We start from the raw sequence: 22217 nt of genomic DNA, 5'->3' as shown, positions 1-22217 counted from the left end.
TTCACTAACATTTTGGAATCTAGATCATAAATTATGCAGAGCCTCAGCAAAAGAGCTGAGGACACAAACTGCTGTAATAAAACTCCTGTTACTGGAGCCATAAAAACAGAACAAAGGAAGGCAAGGAAGAAAAATCATAGCTGGACTTTTCTGACATGCCTTGTCCACCATTGTAAATGGCTTCACAGAATAAAAATGTAACATTTGGGAAACTACCAGCCAGGCCAAAAATGACCTGATGGGCATGCCATCGTTCATAAACACTATCACTGCAAGAAACCCCATGGCAAAAAGAGCATTTTGAAGAAGCCCTGAATATAGACATAAAAAGTGCCAAAATGTGCATACAACTGAGCCATCTGAACATTTTTCATATCTGTCCAAGGGGGTAGAATGTCCTGTGAGCATAGAGCTGGAGGACTGGCTGTGTCATCCTAAATGTCAGAGGGAGAAAGAGCTTGGTGTTACACATGTTCTGCCCAAGTCACTGTCCCTCTCCGTGGAAACTGGAGCAATGTCAGGGCTGGGACCAGAACCCCCATCTCTTGACTCCCAGCCTCGCTGAGCTTTGCTTTGCAGCAAGGCACCTCCAAGGTGGGAGGTGTTTGAAAATGATCTGATGGGTTAACGCACAAGAATGGGTGGAGGGAACAGCAAGAGGATAAATGAACAAAAGAATTAGATAAGGGAGCCATCCTCTGGGCTCATGGTTCAAAAAGGTCAGATGGCATGTGTCACTGAAAGAGTTTAGAGATAAAATAGAAAAGTGAAGACCCACATGAATTGTGTCTGGCAGCCATTCCAAGAAGACATTATTGACTCCAGAAATCCTTTCTTTTCAACTGTAACCTCGTGTGGGAAAGCACTCATACCTAGAGATACCCAAGGGGCCAGTCAGGGTGAGTGTGAGAAGGTGGGTGAACGGTCCTGTGATGACCCCCCTTTCCAAGGTGCCCCACAAATGAGCGGGGACAAAGAGAGTGAGGCGGGGGTGCTTGGGACAGAGCGGAGCAAAAAGCCAGGAGTATACTTTAGGAGTGCACCACTGCTTTTGCAATTATTATAAACATATTTAGAAGAAAACAAAATGTTTTTCAAGATCACATAGAAGATCTAAAATGTTAAAACAGTACGGGGGAAGGGCTCAGTAAAAGTTAAAGCCATATAAGGGAAGAAAGTTATTTTTTCACGAGGCTAGGAAGGAACTTGTAGCGACTCCCCAGCCCAAAAGGGACCAGTTCCAATCTTCTGTCTAGGTCAGGAATCTTCAAGTTTTTTTTCCTCACAAAGAGACACTACTTTAAGTTTCTCCAGAACTTGGCATGGCTGAGAGGAGGGGAAGGGCGTGGAGAGAAAGGAGCAGAATGAGGGGTACCAGCAGTGCTCCAGGACAGAGGCTCCGTTCCCAGCCACTCTTTGCTGTGCCCATGCTGTGGGCCAGGCCTTGTAACAGGCCGCACCCTTCATGCCCACCCTGGAGCTTCTATCCTTAGCTCCCCTAATGCTCTCCAGACCACCCAGCTCAAATGAAAGGGCCATGCAACACAGGTCTGCCCTGATACCTGGGCACCATGGTGTCCTTCTTCACAAGAATCCCAGGATGCCGGGCTTCCCCAGGCCTGCTAGAGGAAGATGGTTTGGACACCTCCCAGCTATGCCTTCATTTGCTTTCAAGACTATGATCTGAGATCAGCAGTCAGTTTCAAAATTCTGGGTTTGCCATTGCAAACAACTGGCAGTTGTCTTTCTTTGGTTTAAAAAAAAACCCTCTGGAAAGCCAAAATTGGGTCATTCCTTCCCCAAGTCTGCATTTTAACATGCAGCTAATTGGCATGAGTGGAGACATCTGTATACTTATTTTAAAAGATCCCAACCTCTCTCAGTGTGTAGGGACAGCAGTGAGTGCTTGCTATGTGCTAAGAGCACTTTCCCCAGGCACTAAGGCCAAGTGGGCTTTGAGCTACACACTGAGAATACAAACCCACCAGCTGGGAGCTGAGCTTCTTGGGGGCTGGCAGTCTGAAGCTGAGACAGACAAGCAAGGGAAGGAGAAGTGTGCCCCAGCAGCAGGTACGAAGAACAACAGGGATCTAAAAGGCTTCTGTGGGTAGTGACAACAACTCCACAACAACCTAAGGACCTGGGAGGGACGCTGACCCTGTGCTACAGCTCAGTGCAGCCATGCTGGCCTCTCTCAGGAGCCATGCTGGTGTTCCTTGCTGTGGCCTATAGAAAAAGCTTCTGTAGGTGATCACCAAGAAAACCACACCAGCTGCAGAGAGTCCCAAGCAGTTTTGCATTGGCATTCCCATTGGGGCACAATGGCAGTCTTCTGAAGAAGAACACCTATATCAGTGCTGCCCCTATTTTGCATCAGGAAACTGAGGCCCAGGAAGGTAATGACTTGTTCAAGGTCCCACAGAAGGTAAGGCTGAGACTATCTCACTGAGCTATGCACCTGCCTGAGCCTCTCCTTGAGGGCACCCATGATGAGAAAATATGTGTATGTGTATATATACATATATATGCTTATATATATGTCTGTCTATAGAGATAGATACACACACACCACACAGACACACACACACATATCACACAATACATACACACATACATAGTGCCAATACTGGGGCTTAAACTCAGAGCCTCTCATTCTTGTGGAGCTTTTTTGAACACAGCTGGTACTCTACCACTTGAGCCATGCCTCCACTTCTAGTTTTAATGGCTAATTAGAGATAAGTATCTTTCATATTTGTATGTTTGGACTGGCTCTGAACCCAGATCCTCAGCCTTCTAAGTGGCTAGAGTTACCAGTGCCCAGCTTTGGCTCCCATTTTTTATGGGTTTGTTTCATCTGAAATATTTCTTATCTAAGAATATGGCCAATGACAATAGAGAGTATGGCTGTCAGATAATCACCACTACCACTGGCCCAAACACCACCTATAATCTTCCATAATCACAATATTATAGAAGGAAGATCATATTCTGGATTTCAGTAGCATGTTCGTCTTGTTTTTAGGTGATATTGTTTCAGGCATTATTCTGAGGGCTCTCCATACATCAATCCAGTCCTTGTGGCCAGCTGTACAATGCCAAGATGGAGAACAGATCAACACCTTGTCTGAGTGCCCAGAGACAGCTGTGTCACATAATTAGGATCTAGATCCAGACTGTGCTATATGTATGTGACTCTCTCACTAAGAGAGGGCAAACCCTAGAGGAACTCCAGCTGTATGACACTGTACAGACCCACACATTGCTTGGTAGGTGTCACTTGTGGATGGGGCTTTCTAGTGATGGAAATGAACAAAAATCAGCACATGAGTTGAATAGTTTCTTTGCTACAAGAATTAAACAGAAGATCAAACAGGAGGCTTGTATAGAATGCCCTAACCTCAGAAGAGAAAGATCATGGAAGCTTTTATTCAGGGCTTAGTGGTGAGGTGTGTCCTGTTCTCTTCATCCCAAGCAAAAAGGTGTGAGTTCTCCACAGATGACAAAGAAGGTATCTTCCTACGTCGGGCATTTAAGAAGTACCAGGAGTTGTCAGGGCAGACATGCCAGCTCGCCTGATGGTGCCATGAACTGGAGGATGCCATCTGCTTTGTTAGGGTTGACAGTCTGAGATTCCTGGTTCAACTCCAGCTCCCCTTGTTGTGAGGGGCTTGATAACTTTTAGTCCATTACCTTCTGCTTACTGAGTCACAGAGCATATTATATCTCCCTCCAGAGCACTCCAGCAGCTGGGCCATGTTATAAGCTGTCTTTGTCTTACTCAGTATTAGATAATGGATTTGGTGAAGCTTCCATTTGAATCAGGGAAATGCAATTACAGAATTGCTGTTGCTTCAAGTAAGTGGCCAACTCCGGCGGTCTGGCTCCATTGTAGCCATGGGGGCTGCTTTGACGAGGGCTTGCTGGACACAAAACAACAGAGCATCGGCTTCACTTTTTAATTGCTCTTGGAAACATTCAAAATGGCAGCAATGCAATTTTACTAGAAAACGGAAGCGAGTATTCACTTCCAAGAGGAACTTAACTCTTCAGGAGGAGGGTGCTGAAAACCAAGGGCCTGCATTCAGGAGCTCACAAAGCTCACAAAGCAGCTTGAAAGTCAAGTGGGGACAGGCTGAATCAGCAGTACCAATGAAAAGTTGCATTCTGGCTTTAATCCAACTCAACAAATGTATTTTCTGCTGTGTCAGAGAGAGCCTTAAGAGGAATTTCTGGAACAACACGCAGAAAATGGTTCTGAGTGAATAGCTACTTTTGAAGTCACCATGAAATGGCTAATTATGCTGAAGAGAGTCTTAAACACTTGAGTCTCTTGTGGATTTCACACTGACAGAGGGGAGACCAGGCTGTGGTATCTGAGCAGCCACATTTATGTCCAGCAAGAGGGGTGGGGTGGCGGGGGGGGGGGGGGGAGAGGGGAGGGTGCGTCGACACACCCAGTGTGAGTCAGGGACTGGTGAATCAGAACAAAAAGAAGCTGAGAGAGTAATGTTCACTTCTCAGTTTTTCAGTTACAGTGTCACTTGGTCCTAGTTTCCTAGAGATATCAGAGCTCCAGAAAGCTTTTAGGAAAGTTAGCCATTTTCTTTAGAGACACACCATATAAATATCATTTCTACATTCAGACAGCGCTGGCTCCAGCCCCAGCCCTGCCACACACTTGCTATGGTACCTTTGACAACTTAACCTCTTTGGCTTTTCCCTTTCTGAATGGAAAGAATAGGTCTCATCTTCTGAATTTTTAAATGAAATAATGAACATGCATAAGCAGTGTTCCCACACTGGGGCATTCAGTAAGTGTCACTTCTTCTATTCTAACCTGCTTCCCAGGTGTGTTGAGATCACAAAGACCTTTTCATACATTCTCTGTGGAACCCATTATCTGAATGCCTCAAAAGCAAAGCCAGCACCAGTCTCCTAAAGCTACATGTTAAGTATAGAGAATAGACTATTAAGCTCATGTACTTAAAAGAAGAAACAGTGTGCAATCCTAGTGATTTTCTCATCCAAAAGTCATAAATATTAGTGCTCTTCAAACCCACACAAAGGGTCTCATGTTAGCCATGCTTTGTAAACTTGGATGAAGACCCGAAAGGTTAATATATTATTTAGTTAGCCTGCTAATCAGACTGTCTCATTTCACTATAGGGCAAAGGCCTGTGTAAAGGAAGGAGAAAAATGGACTCAATTCAGTATTCCTACTAACTGAAAAGAATAAAATTAAAATGGTATCATAAAATCTAATCACTGCCTGCTGGTTTAACTATTTCTCAAGCTCATTATATTTTTAGTTCATTTTAGAAAGTTTTGGAAATCAAGTTCCAGCTTCATGTTCATTGTCTTTCTACAGTGGGGACCAAACCACAGAACTCAGCTTTTACAGGAGGAAGTATTTTTGAAGGATGACACCAACAATGATGGCTGGACAGAACCCACACTTGTGCAAAATTGTTACCCGGGCCCAGCCCTTAGCCCTATGAGCTCTGAGCCCCAAAGCAGCCGGAATGAAACCTGGACTCAGCAACCTCATCAGCTGCCAAAGCAGGAGCACAATGAGTGCAAAAGAAGTAAAACTGTCCACCCTTCGACGCTAGCCCAGCCCAGCACCAAATCTTCTTGAAGAGTCTGAAAGGCTTCACAGTAATGTGGCCAAAGTAATGAGCAAAGTACAAAAGAATAAGAAAGACTTTGCAGCCTGACAGAAGATAAAGGTATTTGGGACAGGAGAAAAGGCAAGAGGGGAGCCACAGACAGAAAATAGTGGGCCCAGAGGTTCCGAGAAGAGCAGTGTGAGAGGCAAAAGGGGCAGAAAAGGAACTTAACTGAGGCCAGTGCCTGGGAGAAGAGTTCTTCTTCCCTGCAGTACTTTCTGGAATCACTAAGTGCTCTTCCTGCAAGTACAAACACTTGTTTTGTCTCCAAACTGGCACTGGCATGGCCTCCAGCACATAGTAGATGACCAGCAGACTCTTGGCGCATGCTGAGGGTTGGTGAGGAATGTACACTGCAAGTCAAGGGCTTTGGGCTTCCTCCTGAGGATGAACGTTCAAAGCACAGGAATGACACAATGGCATGAGCGGCTGATTTTGGAGAGTTACTATGGAAACCCTTGGAAAAAGGAAAGAATCTGGAAAATGACTGTGGAAGAATCTGTCCCAACAACCCAAGTAGAAATGGTGGGCTTCAGGGTGAGAACTTGAGTCAAAAGACAAATTCTCAGGACTTTGAGCCACCCGGATCTGGGCTATAGGGAAAGGAGGTGGGGATATCTCTGGACAACTTTGAGATTTCTTAGAATGTAGAAAAGCTATGAGAAATTGTAGGCTTAGGGCAGGTAAAAATTTTTTTTTTTGGGTCCGGTCGTGAGGCCTGAACTCTGGGCCTGGGCGCTGTCCCTCAGCTCTTCAGCTCAAGGCTAGCACTCTACCACTTGAGCCACAGCACCACTTTCAGCTTTTTTCTTTTTGCTTATGTGGTGCTGAGGAATCGAACCCAGGGCCTCACGCAAGGCAAGCGCTCTACCACTGAGCCACCTTCCCAGCCCAAGGGCAGGTAAAATTTTTGAGGAGAAATAACCAGATAGATGTTTTGGAGTGGAAGTCTAGATATGGAAAGCTGGTATATGAGAAAGAAAACCATGAGCATGAATGGATCTGTTGTTTAATATACTCCATGATCTTCTCAGCATTATGTCCACCATAGATGAGTACATAAAAAAAATTGTGGCCTAGATACTCAATGGAACACTGCACAACCTGAAAGGAAGTAGGAAACCTTGTCGTCTGAAACATGGATGAAGACAGGCAAAGAAGGCAAGTAGTATGCACTTCCTTGTGGAACCTTAAAAAAATGGAACTTACAATAGCTGAGGGGAAGACTGTGGATTACAGAAGTGGGGGCAGGGAGGGAGAGATGCTGGCCAAAGAGTGGGTCATTTCAATTAGATAGGAGTGTTAAGTTTTAGTGATCAGTTACACAGTTAGCATGGTATCCATTAATATTTAGGTGTTATATAATTCAAAATTGCCAAAAGACTGGATTTTAAATCGGAAAGTAGGTGAGGTAATAGAGGTTAATTAGCTTGATTTAATCTTAATAAGATGTATACATGTATCAAATATCACATTGAGCCCCATAAATACATAGTGATTATTTATAAATTAAAGGTTACAGAAAAGAAAAGGAAAACAAAAAAGTTACCATTCCAGTTTCCCCAAGCCCAAGGTTATTTTTTAAAAAGGAACTTTGTTCTTGTATGCTAATCATGGGGCTTGAACTCAGGGCCTGGGTGCTGTCTCTGAGCTTTTGTGCTTAAGCCTAGCACTCTACCATTTCTGGCTTTTTGGTGATTAACCAGAGATAGGTGTCTCATGGAATTTGAATCATGGTCCTCAGATCTAAGCCCCCTGAGTAGCTTAGATTACAGGAATGAGTCACTGGTGCCCACCTAAAATGAACTGGGAATGAAAGTATTAAATATAGCTGGAAAGGTATATGTTTATACTTGTACAACTGACAAATTATTAAAGTCAGGACATTTATATAACTAACATTCTGCTCAAGAAACATTATCATCAGAGCCTTCAAGAGGAGTAGAACCACATAGAAGCTCTGGATACTCCCTCACTATGTCTTTCCCAATGTCTATGGAAAAGACTCAACTTTAATGCACTTCAATTCCTGCTGTTATTTCCAGTTCCCAAAATCACTCAAAAGTACATTCTTCCCAACCCTTCCCCCACTCCCAGCAACCCAACAGATGGATCCCTTAAGGAATGAATGCAAGAGTAAAAGCACTGCCAAATGGCTCCAGGAGAAAGACCCCCAAGCTCCACACAGTCACGTGGCATGGGTCCAGTGGGCAAAGTCCAGCACAGATGGCAGGACCCACCATTGCTGGCAATGCGGAGGGCAACACAGGAGATGATGCAGCTGGAACAACTTAGAGACAGGCAGGTGTGGGAGGTGCCAGCGCCAGGTGTGGGTGGCAGGAGCCAATGCCTAACCCCGTGCATGACGCCAGATAGCACTGCTCCCACAAAGAGCTGCAGAGAGGGACTCAGGAGGGGCGGAAGCAATGCGCCAGACAGTGCCCACCTGAGTTAGAAAACACCAGAGTGTTTGGAGATCAGTGCTCCCCAAGTGCTCCTTTCTGAAGTCCTACCAGAAGTGTTATCAATGCTCAGGACCGGATTGTCTAATGGGAAAAGCCCCCACGGGGGCTTTGAACTCATAAACCTATTCAGCCTCACATGTTCATAATCATTTGTGTAAAGAAGAAAAAAGCCTCCAAGCACTAATTAGAAAGATAGAGCTGTTGTGTTTTCCTCCCGATCACCTTATCTTCTTTATTCAGTTCTTGAAGACTCAGCTATTAAAAGAAATTAAGTAATTCATCAAGCCCATTTCAATTACCTGCTGCTGATAACATCAGATTACAATTAGCATCTACAAATGAACCAAGTGCCAACTGCCAGACTGAAACATAAGCTAATTTACTGCGAGCCTCTGCCTGCTGGAGACACAGCTCGGGACCTGGCAGCAGGCACCCACTTCATTATTCCAACAACAGCTTTGCAGCTTCTCTTGCAACAGTCCACAGTGCAGCACTGAGCGAGATTTACTGCCCTGTCTGCCTCTGCTCCCATGTTTACAGACGCTCCAATATGTAAGCAAATCACAGCTCCTTTCAAATAGCAATGTCTAGACAAGCAGGGTGACAAATCTTGACCCAAAGGAGCAAATAAATATTATTAATATTTATTAGGCACTGATAGGTGTGGGGCCTGGCACAGGACATGCATGTCATAACCTTAATGAGGGTCTGAATCATTCTCCAGGAGTCCTCTGGTGCTGATTTGGTTGAAGCTGTCCATTTCTCATGGCTCCCTATCCACAGGGATAGGACATTCTCCTTCCTTGCCTTTAGATGTCTACAAAAGTCTGTGTTAGGGTCTGGGACATATTACTTTTTTTTTTTTTTACATTTATATTCTTTCTTTTCCTGCTTTAGATGAAAACCAGAGGTGTGCGGTTTGGCTTCGCCTATCAGCGGCATTACTAGGCTTGGACAATCTGTGTGGTCTTGTCTCTGGTCTCAAGTAGAACTAACGGCTCAACAAAGTACGGGACTCAGACAGAGGCTGTGGGCTGCCAGAAGACAGTAGATCTGAGCTTAGAGCCTGCCTCTGTGGTGTGTGACCTGCATGGCATTGGGCCAATACTTTTATGCATGCAGGCCAGGCAGCAAGGAGGAAGAAAATGTATGCAAAGGGTGTGGTCCAGTGGGACTAGCCAACAGATCAGAGCTTCCCCAGGAAGAGGGGAGCTGGTCCTGCAGAACTGCTGCTCAGAGCAGCCTGTAGGCCCTCGCTTTCATCTTCCTGTGCATGGGATCAATGTGGGATAGGGGTGGGAGGAGCCATTTGACCTTTAACCCTGGTCAGGTGACTCTAGCACAGCTCCTGCTTGGATAGCCAGTCTCAGTGGGAATGTTCTTTCTTGGGAACACCTGAAACATGGGAACTGAAATCTAAATCTGTCCTCTTAACTCAATAATCTCAGGTGAGCCACAAACATCCCACTAGAGAAACAGAATAGCTGGCTGCTTGAAGGTTTTGGTGTTGGAGAATAAGTTCTGTAAAACACAAATATCATGGGTTTACATTGCTACATCAATTCTAGGTGAGGTGGACACCTCACTTTTGAACACCTTGAGAGATGATTCTTTTTTTTTTGGTCGGTCCTGGGGCTTGAATTCTGGGCCTCAGCGCTATCCCTCAGCTCTTCAGCTCAAAGCAAGCGCTCTACCACTTGAGCTACAGCACCACTTCCGGTTTTCTGGTGGTTTATTGGAGACAAGAGTCTCACGGTCTCTCCTGCCCGAGTTGGCTTTGAACCTCGATCCTCAGATCTCAGCCTCCTGAGTAGCTAGGATTACAGGCGTGAGCCACCAGCGCCCGGCTGAGAGAGAGAGATGATTTTTTAAAATATCATTCTGAGGTTTTCTAGAGAAAAACACAATTGGTATAAATTAATTCCTACTTATAAGAATTAAACATTTTACTCGTGAAACTAGGTTTCTTTCCATTTAAAGAAAATCTAATATATAAAAATTAAGAGGTGAATAGCTGGACATGGTGGCATGGGCCTGTCATCCCAGCTACTGAGGAGGCAGAGATCAAGAGGATCATGGTTCAAGGCCAGCCTATGCAGAATAATTCTCAAGACCCCCCATTTCTATAGGAAGGGCTGGGCCTGGTGGTGTGTTTCTGTTATCCTAGTTACAGTGAAAAGCAAAAATGGGAGGATCATGGTTCAGGCCATCCCAGGTGAAAAGGGAAACTCTGTCTGAAAAATAACTAAACCAAAAAAGGACTAGTGTTATGGCTCAAGGGGTAGAATGTTGCCTAGCAAGTGCAAAGCCCTGAGTTAAAACCCCAGGACCACCAAAAGGAAAAAATAAAATCAAAACCAAAAAACATAAGAGAATGATTGTTACATTATGGAAAAATAATTCTCCTATAAAACTAATTTACCATAAGATTTTTCAGTATACAAAATTCATATGTGTCCCCAGTAGTGATGTAATTTACAACATCTGTTGGGGAGTAGTGCGTAACTATAGTGCGGTGTGTGTAGCATGGTGGAGATGGCATGTAGCGCTGCTCTACCTGACCCAGGGTATGGTGCAGTGTGTGCACACACCGAGGAGGTGGAGTGGAGCGCTGTTCCACCTGACCTGGGGAAGTCAGAATTTTCTGGGTCAGATGCCAGAATTAAATCTTTTGTTGTTGTTGTTGGTCGTGGGCTTGAACTCTGGGCCTAGGCAGTGTCCCTCAGCTCTTTAGTCAAGGCTAGCACTCTACCACTTAAGGCACAATGCCACTTCCAGTTTTCTGAGTGGTTTATTGGAAATAAGAGTCCCACGGACTTTTCCTGCCTGGGCTGACTTTGAACTGCGATCCTCAGATCTCAGCCTCCTGAGTAGCTAGGAGTACAGGCGTGAGCCACTGGCGCCCGGCCCAGAATTAAATCTTATATGTGATTTTTATAACAGTTGATTTTCCTCCTCTATATTCTAGAATTAGCACAGCCTAGAGCCACCATTCCTGTGACAACCATTTTGCTGTACATGAAGCAGGAGTAATGATACCTGCCCACCACAATGGCCACTAAACTTTTACTCCAATGTGATTTCCAGGGAGCTTTAAAAAGGGTTTAAAAAAGAGACCAGCTATCATTTTATGAGGTCTTAATAAACTCCTAAGGCTACAAGTCTCCTGAGTCTCAAAGAGTTAACAAAAACAAACAAAATTTTTTTTGCTCTGTGTGTGTGTGTGTGTGTGTGTGTGTGATACGTGCATGCGGGTGCATGTGTGAATGTGTGTGTGGTGTATGTATGGTGTGTGCGCATATGTGTGCTGTGTGTACCTGTATGGTGTGTGTGGTGTGCACATATGTGGTGTATGCATGTATGGTGTGTACATGTGTGTTGTGTATGAGTGGTGTAAGTGTATGTGGTGTGAGTGTGTGAATATGGTGTGTGTGGTGTGCATATGTGTTGTGTGTGTGGTATGTTGGGTTTGTGTGCAGGTGTGTGTGTGGTGTGTGTATGCACGTGTGGTGTATGTACATGTGTGGTGTGGGTGTGGGTGTGTGGTGTGTGTACATGTGTGTGTGGTGTGTGTGCATGTGGTGTGTATGTAGTGTAGTGTGTGTAGTGTGTACGTGTGCTTGTGTGTGGTATGTGTACATGTGAGTGGTATGTGTGCATGTGTGGGTGATGTGTGTGGTATGTGAGTGAGTATATGTGTGTTGTTTGTGTGTGGTGTTATATGTATGGTATGTGTGGTGTGTGTGTGGTGTGGTGTATGATGTGTGATGTGTGGTATGTATGTGGTTTGTGTGGTGTGTGTGTGGTGAGCGTGCATTATGTTGTTTGCATGTGTGTGGTGTGTGGTGTTGTGTGGTGTGTGTGTGGTATGTTGTGTGGTGTGTGTGTGGTGTGGTATGTGGCATGTGTGTGTGATGTGTGGTGTGCATGTAGTGTGTGGTGTGGTGTGTGTGTGTGGTGTGTGGTATGTGTGCATGATATGTGGTGTGCGTGTGGTGTGTGGATTGTGGTGTGTGTGTGTGGTGGTGTGGTATGTGGCATGTGTGTGTGATGTGTGGTGTGCATGTAGTGTGTGGTGTGGTGTGTGTGTGTGGTGTGTGGTATGTGTGCATGATATGTGGTGTGCGTGTGGTGTGTGGATTGTGGTGTGTGTGTGTGGTGTGTGTGGTATGTGGTATATGTGTATGATGTGTAGTGTGTGTGGTGTGTTGGTGTGCATGTGGTGTGTGGTATGTGTGTGTGTGGTGTGTGTGTGTGTGTGTGTGTGTGCTGGTACTTGGGCCTCTCAGGCTTTTTCACTCAAGACTGATGCTCTACCACTTGAGCCATACCTCCTCCACCACTTCCTGCTTTTTGCTGGTTAGTTGGAGATAAGAGCCTTGGCATTTTCCTGTCCTTGTTGGCTTTGAACTATGATCCTCAGATCTCACCTCCTAAGTGACTACCATTACAGGAATGTGTTGGTGCTCAGCTTCAAGTTCCAGGGTTTTTTTTAATTTGTTTTTTTGGTTGGTTGTGGGGCTTGAACCCTGGCCACTGGCACCTAGCCACGTTTCAGGTTTGTTTTTTTTTTAACTTACCTGGGCCTTCATTTTCTTTATATAAAATCAATGAATATTCTCAACCTTTTAAGTGTAGAGGGGATTAAATATGATATAGATTATAAATGTGGCACATAGCAGGGTTCCACACAAGATTTGAATAAAAGCAGAAAGCTCCATGGGGGCAGAACCCAGTCAGTTTTACTCATTAAAACAGCACAATGCCAGCTGGGCACAGCAAAGATGCTGAGCTGGATGCATGGCTCAAGTAATAGAGTAGCAACTGTGAGAAAGAGAGCTGAGTAAGAACATGAGGCCAGGAGTCCAAACTCCACATCAGAACACATGCACACATGCACACACGCACACGCACGCACACATGCACACACACATGCACACACACACACATAAAAGACCACAGTGCTGGGCTGGGAAGGTGTCTCAGTGGTAGAGTGCTTGCCTTGCATACATGAGGCCCTGGGTTCCATTCCTCAGTACCATATAAGCAGAAAAAGCTGGAAGTGGCGTAGTGGCTCAATGGTAGAGCGCTAGCCTTGAACTGAAGAGCTGAGGGACAGTGCCCAGGCCCAGAGTTCAAGCCTTATGACCGACAACAACAATAATAACAACAACAACAAAAGAGCACAGTGCCTATCACATACCTACATTTGTGGAGTGAAGAATAAATGAATAAGTAAACAAATGAACAAACATTAGTCCCATCTTCCTTTACTTCCCAAATAAGCTACTTTTCAGAGATAAAGTATCTTTTTGACCACAAAAGGAGAATTTCCTTTAAATTGTGGTCATCCCTACAGGGGGATTAGGATTTCTGGATCCTGCCTGGCCTCAGGCCTCCATTGGAGCCTTTCCATGTCTCACTTTAGAGCAGAACCCAGGGCCTGAGGCTGAGCTGCATGGCAACTGTGGTGGACTCCTGTTGTATCTACTGCGGGGGCATCCATCTGGAGCTCGGGGTCACCTTCAGGGTGTGAGTGTGTGTTTGGGGGGGTGTTACCATCCTCCTCATTATCTCTCTCCTCCCTTTCCTAACTGCAGTTTACTCCAGAATGAGCTGAAAGGCAATTCTGCCCTGTCTTTAGCTCTGAGATTTAATTGAGATCTCAGTCTAGAAACCTGTTCTGCAGCACATCTGAGGCTCAATTTCAAACAGCTTAATTTGGGACCAGAAAGAAGGCCACCAAAACAAAACAAAGACAAAGACAACAAGACGCATGGAAAAAAAAATACTGCCATACAGCTGGGTATGCTGGTACATGCCTTTAATCCCAGATATTTGGGAGGCAGGAGTACTGAGAGTTTGAGTGGGATTCTATCTTGGAAATAAATACAAAACAAAAGGGTTAAGGGTATGGTGGTAGCAATTTTTGTGAGGCCCTGGCCTCAATCCCTAGAACCTCAAAGAAAGAAAAAAGGAAAGGAGAAGGGAGGAAGAAGGAGGGGAGGGGAGGGGGAGAAGTGGGGGGGGGGAGAAGTAGAAGGGGGAGAAAAAGGAAGAGGAGGGAAGGAATGCTGTTATGCAACAACTACAGTTGTTCTGACAAAAAGGGGGACCATTTTCCAAGCCAAATGTATAGGAACTCAATTTTCATAAGGAAAACAATACCTAGACCTCAGCATCTGTCCCTGTGTCTCCAAAAGTTCTAAGTCACCCTCCAATGTGTACGGACACCTCTGGGATCCAGATCCTCCCTAGTGCCCCTGCCCCACCCCCCTTCCTTGTCTTCTGTGACAGCAGCATTATCCTACCACATCCCAGGGCTCTTCTCTCTGGACTCCACCCAAGTCCCTCATGCTCTGCGGGTGGGCCGGCTCTTCCTCTCTGGCTGGGCTCCCTTCCTGCCCCCTGGATGTCACCAGAGTGTCATGGTACAATTGGCCCCAGTTCTGTTATACCATGGTAGAGCAAGCTGAGGTCCTGCACATGGGGAGTGACCAGTTACTTACCAGGGCTCTCGCAGGCCACTTCCCTGCCCTTTCCCCTCAGTGCTAGTTTTCCAGTTTCTTCCCAAAGCCCCCACCATTCTCTCCACATCTCCCCAAGTCTTGCTCAATCAAGCTGTACAAATATTTGTTAGGAGCCCACTTTGTGTCACAGCTCCTACTACCCACGAGGTTTAATCCAGCAGGGGTGATTACACAGGCAGCCAAACAGCAACCATCTAGGTTCAAAGAGAAATAGAATAACAAAAAAGATGAAAAAGTCATCAGGCCTTAGGCAAGCAAAAGAACTTATCTGCTGTCAAGACAGGTTTTAACTGGGAGCTAGGGCTCAACTGGTAGAGCATCTGCCCAGCAAGCACGAGGTCCTGGGTTCAAACCCCACTACTGCCAAACAACAAGCAAGCACACAAACAGAGAGGTTCCAGTAGTGAACAGTATTTGGAGTAATCACAAAATGATGGGTAAACTTCAGACAAGAAGGTAGCAACCAGGAGGTAGGAAGAAGAGTGGGGCTGAGGGATACAGTCAGGATGGAAGAGCCCAGTTTGGGTTCAGACAACATATAGGATATAGTGGAATTAAAGGACAGAAAATTGTGCCTTGATTGTGACTGGCTTCATTTCCAGGAGAGGACACAGCCCACAGTGTGGCATAAACCATGTGACAACCCAGAACTAGAGTAAGTACAAAACATTGAGCTCGGTCCAAGCTGGGCACCAATGGCTCATGCCTGAAATCCTAGCTGCTTGGGAGGCTGAGATTGGGAGGATCATGGTAAAGGTCAGCCCAGGCATACATGAGACTCCTTCTTGACCAATAGCTAGGCACAAAGTCATACACCTCATCCTATGTAGGAGGCCAAGATGGGGGGGATCATGGTCCCTGACTAGCTCAAGTAAGAGTCTTCAAGACTCTATCTCAAAATAATAAGCAGGTTATGGTGTAGTGTACCTGTCATTATAGCTAAAAAATAAATAAAAGATCAGTTTACTATTGATGTATGGAGTAGAGACAGGGAGGGAAACAACAAAGAAGCAAACCCAGCCAAGAAGCTGGGCCCTAGGAAGGAGAGATGGCTATGAGGATAGTTACTTATCACATTGATGTTAAGTCAGTTAGAAAGAAGGAAGAAATCAGTAATGTGCAAGTCAGGCCTGACAACAACAACATCTTCCCACAATATGTCCACATCTGAGCCTCAGAGCCTGTGAGTGCTACTTTATGTGGCAGGGGTGAGTAAGTCAGGGGACCTGGGACAGGAAGAGAACCTCACATTCTCGAGCTCTGCCTGCTAGAGGGGTCAGGCAGAGTTGGGCTGAGAGAAGGCAATGGGACTGCAGAAGTGGAGAGTAGAGCCAGGTGCTCTGGAGGAGGAACAGAGCCACCGGAAAGAGCTGAAGGAAAGAAACTAAATCTCTCCCAAACCATACTGCTGGACCAGCCCTACCAACATCTCGACTGTAGCCCAATGGGACTGATTTTAGATTCCTGATCTCCAGAGCTGGAAGAGAACACATTTGCCCTGCTTTAAGCCATCGGATTCATGGCAATTTGTTACAGCAGCAATAGGAAACTAATACAGATGGCTCCTGGGGTGGGGCTGTCATCAACAGACGTAGGAAAGCTAGGAGAATCATTTCATTTTGTAAATTGCATATTTCATGTTTGGAATCATTAGTGCTGACAGCTCAGCATGAGACTCAGATGGAAGAGCCACTAGGTAGAGGAAAAGAGGTCAGAGGGCTAAGTATAGATTTAGAAGCAGCAGGTAACCAAGCAGAAGTCAAGGGGCAAGGAGGAATGATGAAGGAAGATGGGCACAGAAAGAACAGAATAGAATCAAGGATGGACCAGAACACAGAACTCCCACATTTTCCATGGTGGAAGGCAGTCATGACAGTAATGGAGGTAACTGACCACAGAGAGCAGGCAAGCGCAGTGTGGAGATGGCTTAAACCTGCAGGCTGCAGAAGAGCATGCAATGATCCAGGCACGTGTGTGTTTGCATAGGGATGGTACAGGCATGTAAAATGGTCTGTAAAGATCCAAACCAATTACTAATACAGGGGGAATATAGACATTAAATTTTATACATTTGGTATTGTAAGAATTATTTTCATAAAAGTATGTACTACTTTCATAACTTAAAAAAAATCATCCATGGTAAGTAATGTCGTCTAGGATGAAGGGAAGTAAGACCACACCAAACTCAAATACTCAGGAATGAATGAGAACTAGACATAACTCTTAAGTGACAAACATATAACATTGCTTTTCCTCTTACATCATTAAAATGATGGTTTAAAATGGTTTAAGACAAACTCTAACATTGTATTGTAGGGTCTAAAAAAAGCAAAGGATAGGAATATATGTGCCAACTAAAGCATGAAGTCCAGAAGGTATAACAAATGAACTTACAAAGTTCAAGATGCTTAGACTGCACAGGAAACATTCTGATACTAGCTTCTAGTAGATTATACAGAAAACATAGCATATAATCTTTTTTGTTGACTTCTTTGCTTATTTAAAACTCTAGTCTCATAACCCAGACTGGACTAGACTCACTATCTATTTATTCCTAGCTGATCTTGAACTTGCAATCCTTTTGCCTTTACATCCCAAATGGCAGAATTACAGATGAGCATCAGTATGCCTAGTTACATGATGTAATCTTTAGAGAAATCACTGAAAAACAATGCAAAGAAGTAGAGCTAAAAAGTAAATACATAAAATGCAGTCTAAAAGGTTAAATTAACCCAAGGAAAACAGAAAAAGAAAAGCAAAAGGGAAAAATACAAATAAGACCAATGAAAATCCAATAGAAGAATAAATCTAAATTTAACAAAAACTAATTGTTACATATTAAATGGAAGAAATTCTTTAGTTAAAAGGCTATGTTGCAAGCTGGGCACTGGTGGCTCATAGCTGTAATCTTAAATACTCAGGAGGTATCCAGAGGATAGCAGTTTGAAGCCAGCAGGGAAGAAAAGTCTGAGAGACTCTATACTTAATTAATCATCAAAAGCTGGACCAGAGGTAGGGCTCAAGTATAGAGCATCAGCTGAGCATGCAAGGTAAGCAAGCACACAAAGCCCTCAGTTCAAACCTTGATACAGGCAAAAAAAAAAAACTGTTATGATTTGGCTGTGTAACACTCCCTGATGGGCTGGCCCATATGCTAGATGCTTGGTCCCAGCTGGGAGAGGTGGTCGAAACTAGGAGGGGCAGCTGAGTGAGGGGAAGTGGTTCTAGGGGTTGTCCCTTTGAAGGTTATGCCTGGTCCCTTCCTTGTTCTCTGCTTTGTGTCCACCATGAGGTGACCACCATGCACTCCCACTGCCATTTCATTCTCCCCAAACAAACACACAGGGCCAGCAACCATGACAGAGCCCCAAAATTGTGAACGGTGTAAATCTTGCTCCTTTAACTAGTTGTCAGGAACTCTGTCTCAGTGATACCAGAGTTACTAGAACAATTATAATTGGGTACTGGTGGCTCAGGCTTGTAATCCTAGCTACTCAGGAGGCTGAGATCTGAGCGCCAAGGTTCAAAGCCAGCGCAGGCACAAAAGACCTCCCTAGACTCTTATCTCCAATTAGCCAGCAAAAATCCAGAAATGGAGCTGAGGCTCAGCAGTAGAACAACAGACTTGAGCTAAAAAGCTAACGGACAGTTCAAGCCTCAGTACACACGTGCGTGTGCGCACGCACATGCACACACACACACACACACAAATAACACAGAAAAATAAACAACATAAATAGAAGGAGAAGATGAATCACAGAAATAGTAAGCACAGGAAGGTGGAAGTTGGCATATCAGAATCAGATCAAGCAGACTTCAAGACAGAAGGGTGTCATCAAAGATAAGAGACAGTCCATAATGACAAAAGGACCAACTGTTTATACATGGATATGGCCCAATAAGAGAGCAGCACAATACGTGAAGCTAAGTTTCACAGAATTACAAGTAGGAACAAACAAATCCACAATAATTTGTAGATTTTCTTGGATGGGGGAGTGTTGTGGGGCTTGAACTCTGGGCCTGGATGCTGTCCCTCAGCTCTTCAGCTCAAAGCAAGTGCTCTATTACTTGAGCCACAGCGCCACTTCCAGTTTTCTGGTGGTTAATTAGAGATAAGAGTCTCACAGACTTTCCTGCCTGGGCTGGTTTTGAACCGTGCTCCTTAGATCTCCGTCTCCTGAGTAGCTAGGATTACAGGGGTGTGTCACTGGCGCCCAGCAATTTGTAGATTTTTAACAACTCTTTTCTTGGCAATTGATTCATCATAATAATAAAGAAAGGCATGGGTGATATGAACAACAGTATGTACTACCTGGGCTCATGTGTCATCTTACAGCCCTGTGCCACACCCTCTGAAAAAGCTATCTATGGATCACAGGCTCTGATCACAATAAAATTAAACAAAATCTGATAACACAACAATACAGTATCTAGCAACATATTCCCTCTTTAAAAGAAATCACAGTTAGAACACTACCACTTGTGCCATTCCTCAAGCCCACCTCTTGGCTGGTTAATTAGATATAGACTCTAGAGGATTATATATGCCTGGGCTAGCTTCAAACCACGATCCTCCAGATCTCAGTCACTTGAGTCGCCAGGATTAGAAGTATAAGCCACCAGTGCTTAGTAAGAAAAAATGCTTTTTAATTCCTTTGTACAGTGATAAAGTAAAACCAAGTACATCATACATACAAGTCCCAAAATGTTTTCAAATTAAACAATTCTTAATGGATAAAAAAATCTTAGATTTGATTTAAAATTTTAAGGTCAATTAAAGTTGTGGTATATAGGTAAATGAGTATTCAGAGGAAATACAAATGCTGGTTCTTTTAAAAGTATCAAGAGAATGGAGGGGCTGGGAAGGTGGCTCAGTGGGAGTGCTTGCCTTGCATGCATGAGGTCCTGGGTTTGATTCCTCAGCACCACATAAGCAGAAAAAGCCAGAAGTGACGCTGTGGCTCAAGTGGTAGAGTGCTAGCTGAGGGACAGTGCCCAGGCCCAGAGTTCAGGCCCCATGACTGACAAGAGAGAGAGAGGGGGAGAGAGAAAGAAAGAAAGAGAGAGAGAAGGGGGGGAGAGGGAGAGAGAGAGAGAGAGAGAGACAATATGGAGAACACAACACAAACTCTCAGGAATGAAGGAGAGTACTTCCCCATGTGGCCTATGATCATTAAAAGAATGATAGACCAACATTATTAACAACTCTAGGCCCCTGAATGCAATAGCTTAGATGAAATGACTAGCTCTTGAAAAATACAACTTGTGAAAGCTGACACAGGAGGAAGAGGAAAACCTGAATAGTCTAACATGCACAACTATTTCAAGTGGAGGCCCCAGGCCTTCCCATCTCTCCTACATGCCACAGCTTGACTCCTCCTCTTTTTCTCACTTCACAACTTCCTGAGGCTCTTGTTCACAGACATATCCTTGTCCAGACCTCACACTAACCTTCTGTCACTCTCTAGCACATTCCTGAAGCTGCTTTTGCCACCATCCTGCATTGTCATCCTATCACAATTATAAGCTCTCTGAAGGTAAGGATTATCTGTCCCCCCTTAAACAATTATTCAGGACTGAGCATATGGTAAAGGTTTAATAAGCGCTTGTCATCTGCTAAATGAATTGTTAAAGCAGGAACCTATTTTTGGCTTGCCAGATTCTCTAGACCACATTCTGGACTCAGTGCCATCTTCACATCTCGAGCCAATTCTAGGAATATGAAGGTCTTTCTCTAACAACTATTCAAGACATATATGGTTAAAATGATCAGAGGAGGGGGTAGGAGCAGAAGTGTTATGCTGACATCAGTGGAGATGGAGTCGCCTTGGTCTGGTAGTTCACACAAGAAAAGGAGGCTGAACTCTACAAACATCCTGGCTGTGAACCAGGACCACCTCCTCTTTGTCCTTCCTCGCCTTGAGTCCTTGTGGGCACAGAACAATGAGAAGCTCTGGGCACAAGGATGGATTCAGTCCATCAACACATCCTTATGTCCATTCATTAAGTACCCACTGCATCCAGCCGGACATAGAGACAATCTAACACTATCTTCTAGAAGATTGGGAGTTACCAACTACTCATTATGCTTACCACCCTGCAGGAACTGTCAATGTCTTAATTGCCACCAAGTACTAACAAAACAATGACTATAGACATTCTTTAAGGAGATCTTTCACAAAGATCATTTTGCATTTATACTAACATCAATATTGTTTATGAATACATATAATTTTGAAGACAAAATATCCTGTGAAGCTAATTTGCCAAGTCAAGAAATCTCTGGAAGCAGAAATTCTCTCCAATTCTCTCGCCTTGATGACTTTCTAGCAGTATCTCCTTCACTTAAAGCAAACATAGCCTTATATCATCTTCATTCCCTTCTCTCTAATTAGATAAATCTGTGCTCTTCTCTCTAGACAGATTAAAAGGCTGGGTGCTTTGTTTTCCCAGTACTTCAGAGTTCTAGTGCTTAGAGAGCTATGATGACAGGAAAGAGCGTGTGAGTTACAGCAGGCAGGCTCCTAGGGGAATATAGCTGAGGGGAAGATGAACACAATGAGCAGATTGTGTTGAATTAAAACACAGAATCCTGTAAAGACAGAGAACTACTCCCACTATTTCCAACCCATATATTACCTGGGGTCTTGCAAGCAACCCTGCACTCACCCAGATTGGAGGATGCGCGCCCCTCTGCAGCCCGATCCTTGAGGTCCTCAGCGATGCCCAGCTGCCGTTCATGGTACTGCCTCGCCCTCTCGAGGTCCTGCATGCACCTGGCAGCATGGCCCAGGCCGGCATAGGCCCGCATCTCAATGGCCTTCTCCATCAGCTCCTGTGCCAGCTCTAGCACATAGTTGTGGTAAGACATGGCCTTGTCAAAGTTCCTCCGGTAGTGGTAGGCACTGCCCAGGTTGCTGTAGGCACGGGCCTCCTCTCGCTTATTCCCCAGGTCCTTGGCTATCTTCAGGTGCTGTTCATGGCACTGCACAGCATTCTCAAAGTCTCCCATGGCGATATACACAGCCCCCATGTTGCCAAGTTCTCGGGCTTCAGAAAGTTCGTCTTTGGATTGCTTGGCGAGAAGAACACATTGTTTGTGACTGGCAAGGGCATTGGGATAGTCTCCAATGGCTGTGTATACATGGCCCAGACTGCTCAGGGCAGATGAAGCTGCCTGGAGAGAGAGGATGTGGCAGAGAAACAAATATACATCAGACAGTGGCTTGGGTTTGTTTAGCAGATAAAGTTTCACCGAGTTCGCCTGCAACTATCAATGTAGTTCCTAATGGTACTTCTATCAGTGGGCTACAGACCTAGCAGAGGCGATAAACGGGACTTCCAAGAGCTAGCTTCCAGCAGAAGACAATGGCTACTTAATCAGTAGCGTTCCATACCCAATCTCACAGAAACAGGCAGTGCTGCATGCAACTTTCATCTTAAAGACTTATTGATATACTCTCTCTGCTCTCCCCTCTGTCTGTCTGTCTGTCTGTCTGCCTGACTGCCTGCCTGCCCATCTGTCCGTCCATCCATCCATCTTTTTCTTTATA

General features: G+C 44.8%; 1 protein-coding gene across 1 annotated transcript in view; it reads right to left on the bottom strand.

Moving 5' to 3' along the window:
* The window catches only part of Ttc28 (tetratricopeptide repeat domain 28), a 480228-nt gene that overhangs the window by 94424 nt on the left and 363587 nt on the right, over positions 1-22217 (bottom strand). The window contains exon 13 of the mRNA XM_013014273.1: positions 21334-21841. Within this exon, the coding sequence (XP_012869727.1) occupies positions 21334-21841 (508 nt within the window). The remainder of the gene's footprint in view (positions 1-21333; positions 21842-22217) is intronic.

Source organism: Dipodomys ordii, unplaced genomic scaffold (genome assembly GCF_000151885.1).
Source record: "Dipodomys ordii isolate 6190 unplaced genomic scaffold, Dord_2.0 Scaffold23, whole genome shotgun sequence".
Taxonomy (NCBI): domain Eukaryota; kingdom Metazoa; phylum Chordata; class Mammalia; order Rodentia; family Heteromyidae; genus Dipodomys; species Dipodomys ordii.
The sequence above is the reverse complement of the archived record's forward strand: the minus strand, read 5'-3'. Positions and strand labels throughout refer to the sequence as shown.